The sequence below is a fragment of the Ooceraea biroi genome, chromosome 2, assembly GCF_003672135.1.
Source record: "Ooceraea biroi isolate clonal line C1 chromosome 2, Obir_v5.4, whole genome shotgun sequence".
Lineage (NCBI taxonomy): Eukaryota > Metazoa > Arthropoda > Insecta > Hymenoptera > Formicidae > Ooceraea > Ooceraea biroi.
The window spans coordinates 3,120,008-3,138,656 of NC_039507.1; the positions used below are offsets into that span (position 1 = coordinate 3,120,008).

Below are 18,649 nucleotides of genomic sequence, written 5' to 3' on the forward strand. Positions count from 1 at the left end.
TAATAAAACTAGGTGTAACTTGTAGGTTCTATAAAAGAATAAAGCTTAACGAAAATATTCTCCCTCTTCTCTCTTTGCTTTCTTTCATTAAGAACGTGCTTCAAATCGAATAGAATCTAATGAGATACGCGGTAGAATAGGTAATTAGACGTGTGCCGATAAACATCATTGACTGTGGTTTATCGTTCCAACTACGGATCAAAGGAAATAGTACAACAGAGTAACACGTGATTGCCATGTGACCAATTAATGTATCTATTCTATTAATGTTGATGAGAGGGAGAGAGAGAGAGAGAGAGAGAGGGGGGGGGGGAGAGAGAGAGTATTATGCCCGTCGATGTGCGTGCGATAGTTGCTGGCTTATTACTTGATGATTATTGCTCCGTTAATTCGAGCTGTAATAGTAATCGTGTTATTCATCGACGATTGCTGGCGTCTTCGATGAGATGATGAAATATATACTACGCAATATGCTGCATGGGTATTGCACGTTTAAATGCACACATCGGTTTGTTAATTATCGGTTTAACATCACTTGTCTTTCCCTCTCTGATCGAGTGATAGATTTATTAGGTAAATAGAGTTGCTACGTTCGCTATTTTCTCTCAGCCTTTGAAATAATCTTCTGATTCCAATATTATCAAAAAATTTACTTAACTTTACAGATTCGTACATGTACAGATTCGTATATGTATCAACATACTGTAAAAATAGGAATAAAACGAAGTATCATTGTTATTGTATGTGTTCATATATGTGCATATAATTTTACTCGATTTATACATGTATCATTTAAACGTACATACTTAGTATACGTATATACACGCACACTTTTGCGAACCACTGTAACTTAACGAAACATTTTTAACATTGGTTTCTATCGATCCGGATGTGCAGACGTGGAGTGGATGGAAGATTAACTAGCAGCTCTCCATTCGCAATTTGTATTGGTTGTATCATACAAGGATTACTTCGAGATTAAATTCGAAAATATCTATTCTTACATTTTTACTCCATTCTTAAAAAGGAATTCCTATGAAAGCTCTTTGTGTAGCATTCTGTGATCGATAGAAATGATTGGTTGTGAGATACCTTTTCTACGGTCGATTGCACGGAGTCCCAACACACAAACACGTGCTCTTAAAAAAGAAATAGAACACTCTTAAATATCAATTTCGATGTCACTGTCTTCCTGTGATATTACGTGAGACCATGTCTTTTTTTTCTATCTTCAGGAACGCGTATAACGTACGCTTTTCTCTTGGCACAATTCAAAATAAAAGATCAATTCCCTCCCGGACGACGATATATAAACTTCTACAAAGAAGAAGGAGAGTATCCTTTTCGTGCTACGTGACCTTTCTAGACGAACAAAAGATCTAAAAAAATTCAGCGAAACGAGGAGAAAGGCTACATTCGGAGATCAGTTTTTTACAAAAAATCTTACGACATTCCCGGCGGTAATAGCGATATGTTATTAACGTATGTTATCAAATTCATTTACAGATTGTGCAATTCTCTTTTTTCTAATACTTTAGAAAAAAGAGAAAAATATTTCTTTAATATTATTTTTAATATTATATTAAAATATTACATCAAAATTAATTTCAAATAACTAAAATAGATTAGAGATAGTTTATCAAAGTCTACATATTACGCTACTTATATATTAATATTTATTTTAATATTCATTTTCATATAAGATACTGCAATATCCTAAACTATAATTTTATGCAAGAGCGCTTGAAATTTGTTTCAAATTTGCAAATACGAACAAATTCTTGACAACGTAGTTGAATAAACCTTCATTAAAGATGGAACTCTGCCATTTCACTGTAATTCGATTGCAAAGAGAGTGAGAGAGAGCGAGAGAGATTGCTGCTGCCGCACATGATGAACACATAAATACGTTGAATAACGTCAAATTACAGAAATGCATAATTACATTTCTTCATCAAGATAATCTTAATACTGAGATATTCTTCGATCATCAGCGTCTTTGGTTCGCCACGGAGTCATTAGTTTCGCGTCGGCAACCAAATTAAGCACGCAAAACAAGAGTTGGATTCCCATGTTCTACAGGCAATTAATCGTTCGGAATAATAGAAACGCTGTATTGTGAAACAAAGATTTGAATTTACGCTTTCAAGCTCTTTCATCTCGCGCGTTGAATTGAAAGTTTTGCCCTATTTGCTACCACACCGTTTCATCCTCGTTGCCACGAAAGGGCTTGAATTGAAAGGCCCCTCAAGTTCAGCTAGAAAAAGATTTGAGCTAGTTGTATAGCCCGTATACAATACAGCTTCATGAATTACCTTTCTACTTATTTAATTATTATGTCGTTAATATCAATATCACAGAGCGAATATTATCAAAAAATATTGATACTTTGTAAGCTATATTAAGTTTTCATGAAAAGTAGCCAAGCATCAAGAATATTTTGTATAATATAATATAATTATGTTTCTGAAGTTGCACGTGCATTGCGCAATACAATATAATTCGATGAGGGGCAAAGCACAAAGTATTATAGAAAGTTTGCTATGGATTAATTTTACAACCCATTTCAAAAGGAGTCCCATCTGTTCCTCTTGGATGCTATAAAAGACTTGCAGATCGATATCTTTTATTATCGAAACATCGGTGGCCACCCTTAATTCAGGGGTCGAAGTTAGACAAGCTCGTAGCAAATAAGTAGCAAAGTTTGCTCGTAAATTGCTCAAACCCGAAGAAATGCGTAAAATACTGCGACGAACGTGTTATCTCGGGTGTCCGAAATTTACGATGTGTCTTTCGTGTCGTTTCCCTCGGGATTGATCGACGGCCCTTTCCCTATTCGTCCTGGAAACTTGCAGTCGGTTCGCATCCGCCCGCTCGTATCGCGCGAGAAATGCGCGGTAAACGTTAAATCGTCTCTCGTTCCGCCAACGTTCGTCACGGCAGTTTATTTCATCGTCGCGCATTACCACCAAACCGCCGAGTTTAACAAACTGTTAGCCGAAATCACCGTCAGGCCATCAATTTCTTGAAACCTCATCAATAACAAAATCAAATATGCTATTTTCCTAATATGGTGCCATTAACAAGAATCTATTCACGCAGAATCGACTCATATCTGCCACCTGCTTCCCTTTTAAAGCAGCCTTGTCATAATGGATTGATTTCTCAAATAAGCGATTTATATAAAATCGTTTATATAAATTTTTGTGGGATCTTTATTTAGTAATAAAACCTCTTCGTTAAAATGGACACCGGTCAATTAATCCTTTATCATTGAGCTCGCAACGCGTCGGACAATTATTGCCTCCACGATTTCAGAGGAAGGGCGAGCTCTTCGTCGCGAACGTTACATGACTGGGAGCCTCGCAAAGAGGCTCGTCTCGGTATTCGACGCTTTGTCGAGCCTGCCCGATAGGACGAGCTTAGACATATTGCTAAGTCTGATGATAAAATCAGCACAAGGCCAGCTTTATCGCGCCATGACCTGGTCGTCGGGGCACGGCCTGTCCCGTAATCTGCGGCACGAGCTGCCAACCGCCATAATTACTTTCTAGCGAATATTCTGCTGACCGGATCGAAAGAGGGTTGAAGGCGACAAGGGCGCGGAGGAGACATTCATCTCCGAAACGGGAACGGAGGGTGCTTTTAAGAGGTTTTTAAGTGGTTAATTGCACGAGCAGAGCGAAACGTCGAGAGAAAACGAGAACTTCGTTTTAACGGCGCAACGAAATTATTTCCTTTTCCCTTGCACCCCCGTCCATTTCCTTCACTCCGGGCTTCTTCTTGTCTTGATGCCGCGGTATTTGTTTACGTCGCTCTTTCGTCTCCCCCACGCTGACAGCGCGAAGGGAGAAAGGATTGGTTGTTGTATAAAAGGATTTAAAACGTAATTTATGTGGAGCAACTTTATGGCGCACTTTACATAATGCATATTGCACCGTGAAATTGTTTTCCGCTATGAGGTTACACGTTTTTCACAAGATCGGATTAACTCTGCCCGTCATCCCTGTAAGGCGATGGTGGGATTTTGAACGGTTTTAAGCGCCTCTTCGTGATGTAATATTCAGCTTTTTAATTTAGCGCCGCGTTTAGCGCTAAGTGCAACCGTCAAGCTTTATTTCGAGTTTGTATTTATTTGATACAAAAGTCGAATTTTTAAAGCATGTTTAAGTGCTTCTCGTCTTTCTTGCCGTTTAGAAAATGTTATACTTTTACAATTTTATTTTATACTTTTTTTAAGTTAATATATATATATATATATATATATATTTGTATAAATAACATACACAATTATTTATATATGGCTATCTTGATTCAGTATCTTGATAAATCTTTTCTTGTCAAAAATTGCTTTCCATATTCTCACTTTATGAAATATCTTACATGGTTAGATAAAAATTATTGGATGTCAATGTAACATGTTTATTGATAATATCATTATTATCTGCCAGAATATTCTCTTTTACTTTACATGATGAGTACTCTCGTCGGCGCATGCATATTGATCAAAAGTCAGCTTTATACAAAGTTTTGTTGTCGAGGATTTGCTTGGTCATTTGCAGTTTAATAGTGCTTTCCTTGCACATTTTGCTAATCTCTCTGTAATCTTTATGTTCGCATTTTCCACTCAATGCGCAAATAGGTTAACAAATGCCAGCACGAGTTTGTTTTCCAGCTTCGATAATCAGTACTTTCATATGAACGTACCTTGGTTTTAGTTCATTGTGACTCGTGATAGCTGTATGATTTCCTCAAAATTCTATGATGACCTCGTAAATGATATTAGTTTCCGTCGTTAATTACTCTTGTACGACTGCTATACGCAGAATCGTAGAACGATGTTACAAGTGAAATCGTCCAGGGATGTATTTGCCCAATGTATATAAAATATATTTTTATGAAGTTTAATTTATAACGTAAAATTGCTTTCTACAGTTCTATTGAGAAAATCTGAAAAAAGTTGAATACGTGGATTATTTATTTCTAAAATAATATTTTCGTTAATCCTCTTAAAAAATGTTGAATGAAATATGATATAAATGTACATAAAATACGCGCGCAAAAATTATTCCCGTATTTCCGTAAAATAAATAATTTTCTAATATCTTTATGTATATTTTTATTTCGTGATCGAGAGAAAAAGCGTACAATTTTTTAAACAATTTACAACTTAATTCTTTGCACGTCTGTTCTACAGTTAATAGGTATATCTCTGTTTGTTAGCGAAGGGAAGAAAAAGCTAACTTTACGCCTTTTCAGAAGCAGCCTCTTCGAACATAAGACTACATTTGTCTCTGTCACCGGTATACGCGTTTATTCTGGCTATGGGTATATCGTGTTAAGCATGCCGCGAAGAGTAGTAGATACCTCGACTTCCTCACGATTCTAATTTTTCACTCTGCAACTCCGTTTACACGTCTGAAGCGATGTGATATTCGGCATGATGAATGCAATGAAAAATAAAGCTGCCGAGAATTCAGCAGACGATTTCTTCACGGATGGAAACTGAAAATATGCGTACACTTTCAAATCTAGCGAGATCAGGTAAACATAATTTTCCTCGACTCAATCTGATCATGTAAATTTTCGAATAATTCAGCTCGCTTCAATTTTCGCTCGTGCGGAAACTACGGTCTTCATTTTTGCCGATAAATCACACTCGCGCGATCAATAATTTTTCTTTACGTGTTAATTTTCAGATCCCACTAGGATTATCGATAATTCATCGATAATCGCACTTGTTGGTCCCATTCTCGGGGCTGGAATCAATTTCCACGACTTCTTGTCGACGAGCTCGCATATCGCATCGACAGACCACTCGCTGATATCTCTCATCATTCCGGACTCGGAGTTAATAGGCAGGATCATTTTGCGCTCGATGGGAAATTCAATCAATGCTTCTCGGTGTAAGTCCAACGAAGAGATGACAACAAACCTCTCAGGTTTCTTTTTCCAGAAATCTATCTCATCAAAATCATGAACCATGGTTCGTATCATCATCTACGAACTATGGTCAACGTATCACGTATCATTTGCATGGAAATATGGGTTCTTTTTTTAGAATTTTATTTTCTCAGTTCATTCGTTCTTCATTTATTTTCTTGTAATTTTTATGAGAATATGAGACCGAGAGTTTTTGATAATTTTTATTATTATTGATAAGATATAATTGTAGGAATTGTAGGATAAGATATAATTGTTAGAAACGTCGGAAACCATTTGCAAAATATTACATTTCTGTTTTGGTTTTTCTTGTTCTTTTTCGTCGGGAGATTGCAATTCTTGTTAACGACGTGCAGCAATGGTCTATTCGCAGTCTCACAATTTTTTACTTCTTTGTTCGCGTAAGAAGTTTTAACAACTGCTTGTCACGACAGAAGAACTGCTTCCGTATGTGCGTGCGTGATTAAATTGAAATTAATTATCTCTTTACGTAACATTAAATCTTAACTATACCGGAGTTACGATCAACGTCGCAAACTCGGATCGAGGTAACTGCAAAACTTATGATCGCAGTGTAATAATTATGAACCGCCAGAGTTATCGGTGCGCTGGTCTAGTAATAAAGCACACAATCATGATTCTCTCTCCTGACATTCCTATTGCAAAATTATCACGTTTATACTCCGTCCCGCCGCGTACTTAATTCATCCGAGCGGTAATTGTACGATACGACCATCGGGTTCAAGCTGCAACGTAGTTTTCCTAGCGTTGTTTTCCAGCGGTGCAACTGCCACGCGATTTATTATCACTTACGGCGCGATATGAAAATCGAGGCTCGCTTTTACGTCCACCTGTTTATCGCGCGTACGTGAACGACAGATTAGGGGACGAGGCGATTTTCGCGGGTTCACACGCGAAATAGAAATTTCCGCTGTACGCTCGTCACGAATACACAGCGGCGATCGTTGGCGAGCGTCGCGGCTGCTTTCGTGGGCGCGAAATATACGGCCGCATAATTCAAGCATCTCGTTACGCGCACACCCTCGTTACACGCCCCAATGTATCACCCGATACGCGAATTGATTTTCAATATTTGCAAAGTCGTAGCCAAAGTTAAACTCACCTTCGTGCGCGCTCGCAGGAATCGTTTTATAATTTTTACTATGTGAGATATTGTTATCGTGTGTGCATGTGTGCATCCTAACTCTGCTGTATATCTTCCATCGCGCACTATCCTATCTCAAACGGAAGTTTGCATGGAAACGACCAGTCTCCTTCTGAGAGATTCATTCATGATTTTCGAGCTAGTTAGCATAATTGAAATCGTATCTTCTTCGCACGCTATTGAATTCTTCGGAGCGATACCAAGTAATATTATGGTATCGTCAATATATAATTTTGCTCGATGGACCGTTTCTCCATCGAATCTGTGACCCTCGAAAATAACTTAATAAGATTCCCATCCCGAAATAATCTGGAAAAACAAATATTACGTTTCACTTGTATGGATCGTCAGATGTAATCGTGACGGAACATTTGCCCCCTGAATGTCTAGATGAAAACGCGACTGCTCGCCGACGATTTCTATCGGCTGCTGTGGTTATTCACGGGAATTGCTTCCATCATATGTGTGTGTGTATATATATATGTATATACAATATATGTGTATGTGCACGTATATACGTTTTCACATGTATCTTTTAGGGATGGTCGTCATCGTTGGAGAAGACCATTGTCTTTTCCGGAAGGACAAATGACAAGCTGCACTTAGCTGATGAAAAAACGTAATGAATATTGTTGACCATATTCAATTCAAATAATTTAAAAAACTTGAAGTTGAAATAATTGAATGTTACATTCGATGTAATCTCGTAGACATTAGACGAGTAATTGCCGGACGTAGAATGCAACATGAAACATGAACGCGCTTTTTACGTGTGTTGTTAATAATGAGAGACAGTGGGGAACGAAAGTTTTATGAGACGTCACGATTTCCACCCGGTTGGAAGTGTTACGACCAAGATATCGAGAGAATCCATCGGCGAATCGTCCTGGGAATTCTGTAAGTGTCCTGCGCGCTTCACGTTCTTCTCGATTCAATGATTAATTGCGAATTGTTCATAATAAACGAGACATCGATTACGTCTCTAAGGCGAGGATATTTATTTTATAGACAGTCGCGAGTCGTTAAACGGGATTTTGCGAGAGAGAAAAGGATGGAGAGAAATGGAGTCGGTTGGATGATGCTATTTGGCACTCTCGAGCCTTCGCCCATCAAACGTATAATCCTTTGAGGATCCCTTTCCATTTTATTTTCGACGGCGCAGCACACCGAACTGGTTGTTATTGAAAGTCCACATAGCAATCGATAACTCTGTTGAGAGAGCGATTGAGAGCGAAAAATCTACGTGAACAATCATAAGTCGTTCTTTCTCATTTTGATCACCTCTTCTTTTCAGAAACTAATACGTGGGCAGCACAGTTTTTGTCTGTTCAATGATAATAAAAGGAAAATATTCTTAAAAGTAGATTCACATACAAGAATACATACGAATCTATATTTTATGCCTCTAACTAATGCTAATAAAATAATGAAGGTTGAATTATATTTACAAAAAATTATAATTATACAAATGCGCGCACGAGAAAGTCGAAATTGCGAATTATATTTTTTGCGAGTAGTGCTTCTCATTTCTCAATCCTCGGTTTAAATGCGGAACGGTGCAATTCATTAAATAGGTAAATTCAGAACGATCGCGTCATTAGAGCAAAGAAAAAGGTGACTGGCAGGAGAACTGGAGAAGAAGCGGGTGCACCGCAGGCGAATCTGAAAATTTAATTGTAGAGCGCCATTAATCGAGGCAACGAAGGGTTCTGCGCGGAATAAGTGGAAAATATCGGCGTCTGGTCCGACAACGGGAACGCAATTACGTCGGTGCTCGCAACAAAAAGACTTCCAATAGAACAAGCTCCGTTTTTTTCCCCGGTAGAAATACGTATCGTAACTACGTGTTATCGATCTGGCGTGACATCGATTGGGTAATGAGGGGGCGTGAAGGCGGTGTGAGGGAGTAAGAAGACGGCATGAAACGACGCTGGCCGTCGTAGGCCACGTTAATGAAGACAGAGTTACTAAAGCCCGAGTCATGGTAAAGTCTGTCAAGGAGGATTTTAAGCCTACCATGTCGTCCTGGCAGCCTCCAACCCCATTGCAGTAAATTATCTAAATGAACATCTGTCGCCTAAGGGCAAAAGAAGCTTATCTGGAACTCGTGCTCAGTATTGATGAAGAAGGCGGGAGGGCACCTGCTGATCGACGATTCGCTTCTGAGATAGATTTGATATATCGAATTAGTGCAAGACACATTTTAGAGACGTAATTGTGTGCCATTATTATTAACGCGTTCGATTTATAAGCGTAATCGAATTAGGTATAACGATTCCTAAACGTAGATGCGTTTTTTTTTTAATAACTGCAGTACGTCAAGTTGATTAAGAAATAATATGTTCTCTTTCTTTTTTAATAATACAAAAGACAATTTTTTAAATAATCTGGTGTATAATGTTTATAAGGAATATTATATAATAGCTTATACTTGATAATCAAACATGTTTGCACCATGGAAATGTATCAGGCATGATAAATATTTATTTAATCGATATTAATCTCGCATTTCAAATTTCAGATATTAATTTAATCAACGTTGAAATCCAAACATTAATTTAATTAATATTGAAACCGAATGTACATGAATTTCATTGAGACGATCACTTTAATTAAAATCAGCTTCATTAATTTGTAGAAAGCAAATAGTGCCGGAATCCTATCGATATGATTCTTATTATGAGTTTTATATCCCGATCATATCCCGCAGTAAGTCTCTTCCCTTAAAGATTGATCGAACAATTTAACTTTTGTGTAAGTTTTAATCTGATATCATTCGCCATTTGATATCGCATTAATGATAAAGATTAACAAAAATAAAAGCATCAAGATTTGTTACTTTCTCGCAAAATATATTGATAGTTGAGTTTATATTTGTCGATTATTTTCGCAAATATTTATATTTTCTGTATTGGATGCATTGTTAAATTATTTCAACGAACTACGTGCCTCTCTCTGCAATAAAAAAAGAAAAAAATATATATAAAAATATATATATATGCAAGTAGTATATATAAAATATTATATTGTAAATATTATATAAAATATTATATAAAATATTATAATATAAATATTATATTGTAAAATATTATACATATACATATTATTGTAATTAAAAATCTTTCTTATAATATGTTGATTACTTTCCCTCCAGATTTTTCATATAACGTGTAATGCACTTTATAGTTGATGTATTCTTAGATGCATCAATGTCTGCATCTATTATGTGATACAGCATCTTGTGATAAAATCTCGGCGGGAAGAAAAACTGAATTGTGAATACTTTGCATAGCATGTAATCTTCTTTACCTGCTATTCTAGATAGAATCGTGCGGCATACATGGAATCTTTTACCTAGTGTATATCTAGAATAGCTGCACCGAGATTCTATCAAAATTCCGCACATACTGTTCCGGAATACGTCGAATAATATTCTTTCAGTTCGAATTTGATGTCAAACATGTGTTGTATGACCGTATGTTGTATGACCGTATTTCCAATCTTCTACACGTGATTTTTTTGCGCTTGTTGTTTCTACTCCAAAATCTTAATTTTTGTATAAAGTATATAAGTTTTAAGTACTTTAAGAAATCTATGAAAGCACATATTTTGTTGCACGTATTGCACGTCGCACGTAAAGTAAAAAAATTTTATAGATTCATGGATATTACTCTATAAAAAATGATTCTCTTTAATATATAAGAATATATGAGAAATCATGGAAATATTAAGAAATAATGATTAATATATTTTATATCTAAAATTATACTTCGCAGTTTTTGAAAATTGAAAATACTTGCCTAATGTTACTAAAGTTCTATTATCCAAATATTTGTTGAAATTCTATTCTACTCGATAAGCTTGGCAGTATGTTTAAAAAATGACAAAAATATCACATTGAATATAACGAGATACGATATAACAGAAAAATATAACTGTCGACGAACAAATGTCAAAGAAATCTTGAACATACATACAACTCAAACACACTGTTAGAAGTCACTGTGTGAATATCACACACTTTATCGCGCGTGATGTGTGTCCGCCGTTTCAAGACGTCTATAAGTGTGTGAATTTTTCACGCATGCATGAGTGTTTTACTTTATTAGTGTGTGTGATTTTTCATACTGATGGAGGTGTGTGACTTATTGGTGTGTGTGACTTTTCATAAGGCTGGAAGTGTGTGACTTACAAGGAAAGTCTCTCATATTAGGTGTCCTCTTCGATTTTAATAAAACTTGGAAGGTTTGTAGAGCAGGACAAAATATTTTTTTATCGGCAACCGAACATGTTTAAGGGGTAAAATCAGCCCTCGAAAATTTAGATTTTCAAAGGTTGCAGATTTTATTCCTTAAACATGTTTGATTGTCAATAAGAAGAAATACGAATATTTTGGATCCTTTTACAAATCTACCAAGTTTCATTAAAATCGGAGAGGAATACCTAATATGAGAGACTTTCCTTGTAAGTCACACTTCCAGCCCTATGAAAAGTTACACACACCAATAAGTCACAGACCTGAAAGACCATCCTTCTTAGTAACCTATGAAAAAGTGCAGTAAATGTTATAATACATTTGTTCCATCGTTTTCAATTTAACACAACAATTATCACAGACTAAGCCTTACTACTTATTGACTTTATAATTTGTCTTTAATCACTACTGGAACACATTAGCAACAAATTATAAGCAGGCAAAATAATTATCGCTCGGCACAAGAGCCTGTTTGCCGCCATGAGTTTGCGCGATTGTTTGCGTTGCTAGGTGATTCGTAATATATTTTCGATAAAGTGTACAATATTCACACAGTACTTCTAACTGTGTAGTGTGTGACTGGTCAGTGCGTGTGACTTTTTTCAATATGTGTTATATTCACACATATAGAAACATTACACATATGTGAATACTACGGTGTTTGACTATTTTATACATCATTGGGTGTTTGACTAAATTCATACGTTGAGGTGTGTGATTTTTACACATTCTCTAGCGTATTTTACACACGCACCTTCAGACGCAAGTGCATGATGTTTAAAAATCATGCATCAAATATGTGTAACGCATTAATATTCACACATTTTAAATGTGTAACGTGTTAATATTCACACATGTGTGACAGATCAACTTCTAACAGTGCAGATATGGTTCTCTCATTCAAATACAAACTCCGATACCAGAAAATTCCCCAATTTTTCGCGCGAATAACAACGATAAATTCCGTCATAAATGTAACTCATGTCGGAATTAGTTAAATGGTAATACGAAATTGCTGCTCCAAAATTCAATACGCCTCTTTACTCATATTAAATGCCTTTATATCACGTCATTTTCTCGCGTTCTCTGAATATTCGGAAATGCGACAGTACGACATGCAGCTGACGCTTATATCACCATTGCTACCATGCACATCGAGATCCTTTTACATTTGAGAAATAGCGTCATATCTCAAGTATCGCGAATATTTACGCTCCCTTGCAGGAGTTTACTATGAAGGTACAGTGAAAAGGTACAGTTAGTTTCCTAGTCTCGACATTGAATTCTCGAATCATCTTGAACGGCTAAAGAATGAATAGTATACTCGCGAAAATCACGTTATCGAGTTCGCGTGCGTTTGGAATTTCATCATGCGTTTCTAACTTAAATCAAAATATTCAGTCACACATCGAAGGGAACTTAGGAAATTTACCGTAAGGGTAGGTGGAACTCGATGGAGTCTAAAAAATAAGCTTCCTTCATACTCTTTGCTGAACTTGCCGTTCATCTGAACTTTCAACTTTCCGCCGAGCGTCGCCCCGTCGATTTATTTCCGCTGACTATTTTTTTTCGAGCAGCAGTCACCGAAACGACGTCTTGGCCTCCTGAGAAATTGGATCCGACGCGGCACCCCTTTTCCGCGCATTTGTCTTGCGGGACTTTATTTCCCGTCTTGCGCGCTGCCAAGCCCTTCCTTCTCTTTTTGGCCAAAAGACGCGGCGGCGACGATTTACACCGATAACGTACATCAGCCACGAGCACTCGGCAGGAATTTTTGGCATTCCCGATTTAGGTCTCCTGATCTTATCATGACCTACATTTTATCACACTTTTGATTTCCTCTGGTCGTTCTCGTTGCAAGACGTTTCCGCGGCTTTGGATGCATAAACTATTGATCAATTAACAGATATTGTTAGCTGGGTCAACTTTTCTAACACAAGATATGCTTTCGGACCTGTGTTCTTTCGCTTTTCTCAAGTACAGAAATAGAAAGACACTACTACGTTATATTTTCAATTTTAAAACAAAAGAGTGTTTACACTTTTTGTGTATACAAAAAGCAGAGATCCAGAGTAGCTTTTACTTTTAACTTTTACTGGCAATCATGCGGTCATTCACTGATGCATCTACACCCTGCCCATTTTCTCGCACGTGAGAGGCGACGCTTATCGCCTGCGCCTAATATCCGGTAATCTTAACATCGCGGTCACGTTTCCTGACGAAGAACTTACGTGGACCTACTAAATCGCGTGTTCACGGCAAGGAATTTTTTTATTAGATTCACTATGCAATAATAAAAGGAAGATAAGGCCATGTAAAGACGTGAAATTGTACTCTTTGATAAAAGTATATTAAAATTCCCGTGTACCTATGTGTGTATATAATGTATGTGTATCTGCATGCTGCGACACCTCTTTTTGTATCGCCATAAATTTTGATGGAAAAGTTAACAAACAAATATTTGTCGTACTGCCGTTATGTCGTTCAGTAAAACGGAGAATTTATTTTCGAATAATAAATATACAGGATATTCAATTAATTATTAAAGATTGTTCTAATAGAGTTTTTTTTGGAAAATTTGATGTCTATTATGTTTATCAAAATAAAAGTGATTAATTGCAATCGCAATGTGCGCAATTAAAAGAGCAATAAATACTGTAAATGACAATCTTATGCATGAAATTAATTTAGAAATTATATTTATTCTAAAATATGAATATAAAATATTACATCAATATAAATAATATTCTAAATCAACCATATGGAATAATTGCAAATTGTTTTATCATTCTCTGCTTCATTAATTCGCGACAGATATTATTATATTACATTGCACTACCACACTGCTACGTACATCGGCGAGATCAAAATATATTGTTTCCTTGGATACGGCAATAACACGATACGCCAACTGCAACTATATAGAAGGCAAGCGTTCTCACAAGAGATTTCGATCTTCCAACTTTCCAGATAGCCCCATGTAAAATTCCATTTCTTGAACAAACACGTTCTTCAATGATAGACGAGAGTTGTCACACGAACGGAAAGATCGGATTATCGCGGTCAGATTCTGCAGAGATATTACTTCTACAAGGAGCGGGTCTCCTGCGAGAAAGTTATCTGAAACTTTTCGCTTGCCACTTGACCCCACGGATTTTTAATGTCCGTTGCGAGTCAGAAAGTTTTTATGTTGACAATAATCAGCATCGTCCAGGGCACGAGATTATTCTCAATCTCAAAAGTTGTATACGCGCTTTCATCTCAAGTTGCGATGTTTTCAAACTATCATTGTAAGTGGAATAGTCAACGAATGTCCATCGACGAGGAATTTTAAGGTTGATTTCCTCCTTTGAAATTACATCACGCGGACTTATAATGCGAATTAATTTATGTTTGATCATACTCAATCACAATTATTGTAATAATTTACACATTATATATTACATTAAAATAAAATTTAAAAAATAAAATAAAATTGACATAATCACTCATCTTTTAATTGTTATTTACAACATAGATCAAGAAAGAAAATTTATTTAGACAGATCTAAGTTATCCAAGTTAGCATCAATCGAGAGTTGAAACACGTTTAATTGTAAGGGAACGTGCAGGGAAACGTTTAATCATTAAAGGACTAGATCGACACGATCGGGTGTAATCCTTCGTCGACGAAACTACGTTGTAGTATCGATAGCGATAGGAATTTGATCGAGATATTCGAAGGATCTAGGAACAGACGGGCACATGTTCGCGCTAATTAGGCCATTTACGGGCTCGTTTGTCACGGGGTGTACGGTGCAAGTAGCGTAACATCACAGGAGTGATTCGCCACGAACTACGTTGGCAGCTGAGGTCAGCTTTCCTAGCAGGTTGACCTCTTATCCACGAGAATCTAATTACATAACGCGGCCAACCGACGTCTTCGTTGTCGTTGGCATCGTCGTTCACGGTGGTGAAAGAAAAAGAAGCTCAACCGCCAAAGTCCAGGGAAAAAGGCCTTTTACCATGTACACGCCGCGAAGTATCATAGTGACATGCAAACAGGAGAAAATAGGTGGTCCGGGGCTTTGACTATTTAACTACAGGCCATTCGCAAGTTTGACGTTATCCGCAAACAAGAGTTAATAAAAAAACTAGTCTTTTTTTCTGAGAAAGGTCCCTCTACTCAATGTCTCTCCTATATTTAAAAAATAAAAATAAAAACTTGATTTTTTAAAAATTTGTATTACATGATGTATATTACATAAGACGAATCACGTCACTTTATGATATAAATTTACATTTGCATTGCATACAGATGCATGAATGTTTGTTACGAATAATGGCTGGCTCATCGCGTGGCTTCAAAACGTGGGACGTAATATTTCGAAATTGTGCAATCATCTTCGCCCGTGAAAACAATATTAAAATTATAAAAACTATACATTTATTTTATTATATCATGAAAGATATTGGTCGATGTTTGCTCTAAAAAGAAAGAGGCACTGATGCTCATAATATCCGAATTTTATTATCTTTCGTGCAATATTCTTCGCACGTACATTGTGGCGAACATATGTCCGATCGCGCATATCGAGCAAGTATTGCACTCGTGTATTTCATAATATCGAAAGAATAAGAAGAACGCCGCGTGGTCTCTGTCGAGGCTGAAAATATTATATTTTAAATAAATTAATAGCTCTCTCTCTCTCACGTTCGCCGAGATAGAGGTCGGTCGGTCGGTCGGTCGGTCGGTCGGTTGGTTGCACGAGGCATTGGTCGATATGCCAACGTCTCCTTGCAGGTGCGGTGCACCTGAGGTCATACACCAGCTAGCAAGTTTAACCTGCATCCTCGTGCCATGTGCGGCGGCGTTTTGTTTCGCGGCGGGCGGGTAGTTCACCCTTAGCCGTTGTGTTTCGACGTTGCACTTGGGCTTTTTATAGCGCTAAACCTGGAGGGCGGAAACATAAATCACTCCTTATTTCATGGTGTTTTTCCCGCGGGAGAGACGGAGGGGATGGGTGGATGTATGGATGTGTGTATGTGTATATATGTAAGTAGAGTTCCGGAATTTATTTCTTCCGCTTGGACGCGTTCCGCGAACGAGATCGCTGCTGTGCAAAATAAAATCGTGGTGCCATCGAGAGAAGGTAGTTTAATCAGAAAGGGATTAGCACGGTCAGTGGCTTTTATTTCCGCGCGTGTTGCCAGCGAACGTGAACGTGGAAAAAATGACGCCTCCGCAGTGTCAAATCCACTTCACGTTACGTTGTAACAGCTTTATCGACCGCTATCTGTATACTACTTTGTGTATTGATCAATCTGTGCCGGTATAGCACAAAGCGTGACAAGAACAAATTGAAAAGACAGAATTGATCATATCGTACGCGGGCACATTTTTTCGTTAAACTGAGGTTGAAACGCGACTTGCCAGCTTGAGCGAAGATATTATCTTCGTGAAGAAAAGTTGGAATTCCTAAACGTTGATTTTTATCTGCAAAGAGCGCTAATGGTAGAAAAGAAACCCTATTAAAAGCTTCCTCGTTAAAATAGCGAGATGAATTATTAAAAGACCACTCACTTGCAGCAAGTGATCACTTTAATCTGTAAACGAAGCCTTTAATTAATCGGTTTTATTCTACTTCGACTTGTATACAATGGACAAACGACAGATTATATTCTGAATAATAATTGATTGTAATAAATTAAAGAAACCTGATCCTGTATCTCTTCCAGATATCTGTGATCGAGATATTTCATTACGCGCGTCTCGTCGTGTAACAAATTTGTTTAGTAACGCTTGTGCGACGCAGGCAGACTCGCTCGAAGCGGAGATTCGCGTTCGCCTGTTGTGTTTGCATAATCGCAATGTAAACTTTACACTTGGAACTTCCGCTAGTTTATGAAGTCGGAAACTTTAGCAACTGGATGCAAGCGGGAGAACTGACGGCCCTAACGCTCGCAGGCTTGATGCGAGTAGAACGTTAAAATGCACGCTATTGTGACATTGACGAGACACGCGTGCAATAGTGACAAATTACAAATTTTACACATCCTGTAATTTGTCTTTTATGCAAGTCGACTGCAAGGTTAAAGTTCTCGCTGTATACTTTATCTCGAGCGGAACTCTTATCCATATGCAGTCGAGGTAAGTGTACGTGATGTAGTGATTAATTTACCGTTCTGTGCGTGCGTGCGTGCGTGCGTGTATGGGTGTGTGCGTTGCGTATTTATAAATGTAATGTCACGCGTTACTGATACTACCAGAGAACAGGCGACATGATATTCAAATTTTCGTGTTATTACATGTTTTATTTATAAAATCAATCGATATAAAATAGTTGCGACAATATGGAGAAAATAAACAGTCATGCTCATGAGTAAAATTTTTACGACAGGTGGTAGCAAAAGATTTCATGCGCGAGAAATTCGACGATACGCAGAATACGAATGCCAAATTTTTCATTGCATTTTTTTCCAAATAAATTAGTATCACACAGTGCGTGGTCTCTATTAGTATATTATAATTGAGAGTACATTTCGTGAAATTTTCCTCGTTCATATATCGCGCAATATTGTCCGAGAGATTTATTAAAATCATGGAAAACGTACATAAGAGAGAGAGAGAGAGAGAGAGAGAGAGAGAGAGAGAACGGTTTGCGTATTTTTTGTTTATTACACAATATGTACATTATTTATTTCTCCATTATGGGCATTGAGAGACACGTTGTTGTTTGCTGCACGCCATGCAATCGAATTACATTTCCAGTCTTGGACGAGAACAAATAACGCACGCACAAATTTGTACGCAAACAATGTACGCGTCGAGAATTGACCGTGGATCGCGCTTTTGCTTTTGCAAAATTAACAGCTTAGATTCGTTGATGAAACCTTTTATATGATTATTCCGACTTCGTGCAACTCGCGCCTGCGGGTATGAAACACGAGTACACGAGAAAATTTCCCGCGAAAACCTGCGTCAAGCAAATAAAGAACAAGTACTCCGGCGAATTTGGCGACTTCCCGCTGCGATTGTATTGCAGTTTTAACAGCGGGAAGGCTTTCGGCATGCCGTAAATGCGGCTTGTTGAGGCTTGTTAATTTAGTTCTCGGCAAGGAGTTAAAGTGGCAAACTCTCTGGCCTTCGACGATACGAGAGAGAACGGCTAATCTCGGCAAAGGCATAATTATAACTGCTCCACGATGTGTGCGAGGTAGAGCAGCGCTCATTAATATTCTACCCGGCAGGAGTAAGTATGCAGAAGTAAAGCACAGAGCTGATACGTGTTTCACGCACTGCCAGCT

The 18,649-nt window shown here is 37.6% G+C and overlaps 1 protein-coding gene across 3 annotated transcripts in view; it reads right to left on the reverse strand.

The window, feature by feature from the left end:
- Window positions 1-18,649, reverse strand: part of LOC105281763 (dopamine receptor 1) — a 79,333-nt gene that overhangs the window by 12,430 nt on the left and 48,254 nt on the right. Inside the window, exon 1 of one of the 3 annotated variants that reach the window (XM_020032411.2) lies at window positions 12,796-12,885. The exons of the other annotated variants lie outside the window; for them this stretch is intronic. Coding sequence (XP_019887970.1) covers window positions 12,796-12,870 — 75 coding nt within the window. The 5' untranslated portion in view covers window positions 12,871-12,885. Of the gene's footprint in view, window positions 1-12,795; window positions 12,886-18,649 lie in introns of those variants that run through there. 3 annotated transcript variants of the gene reach the window in all.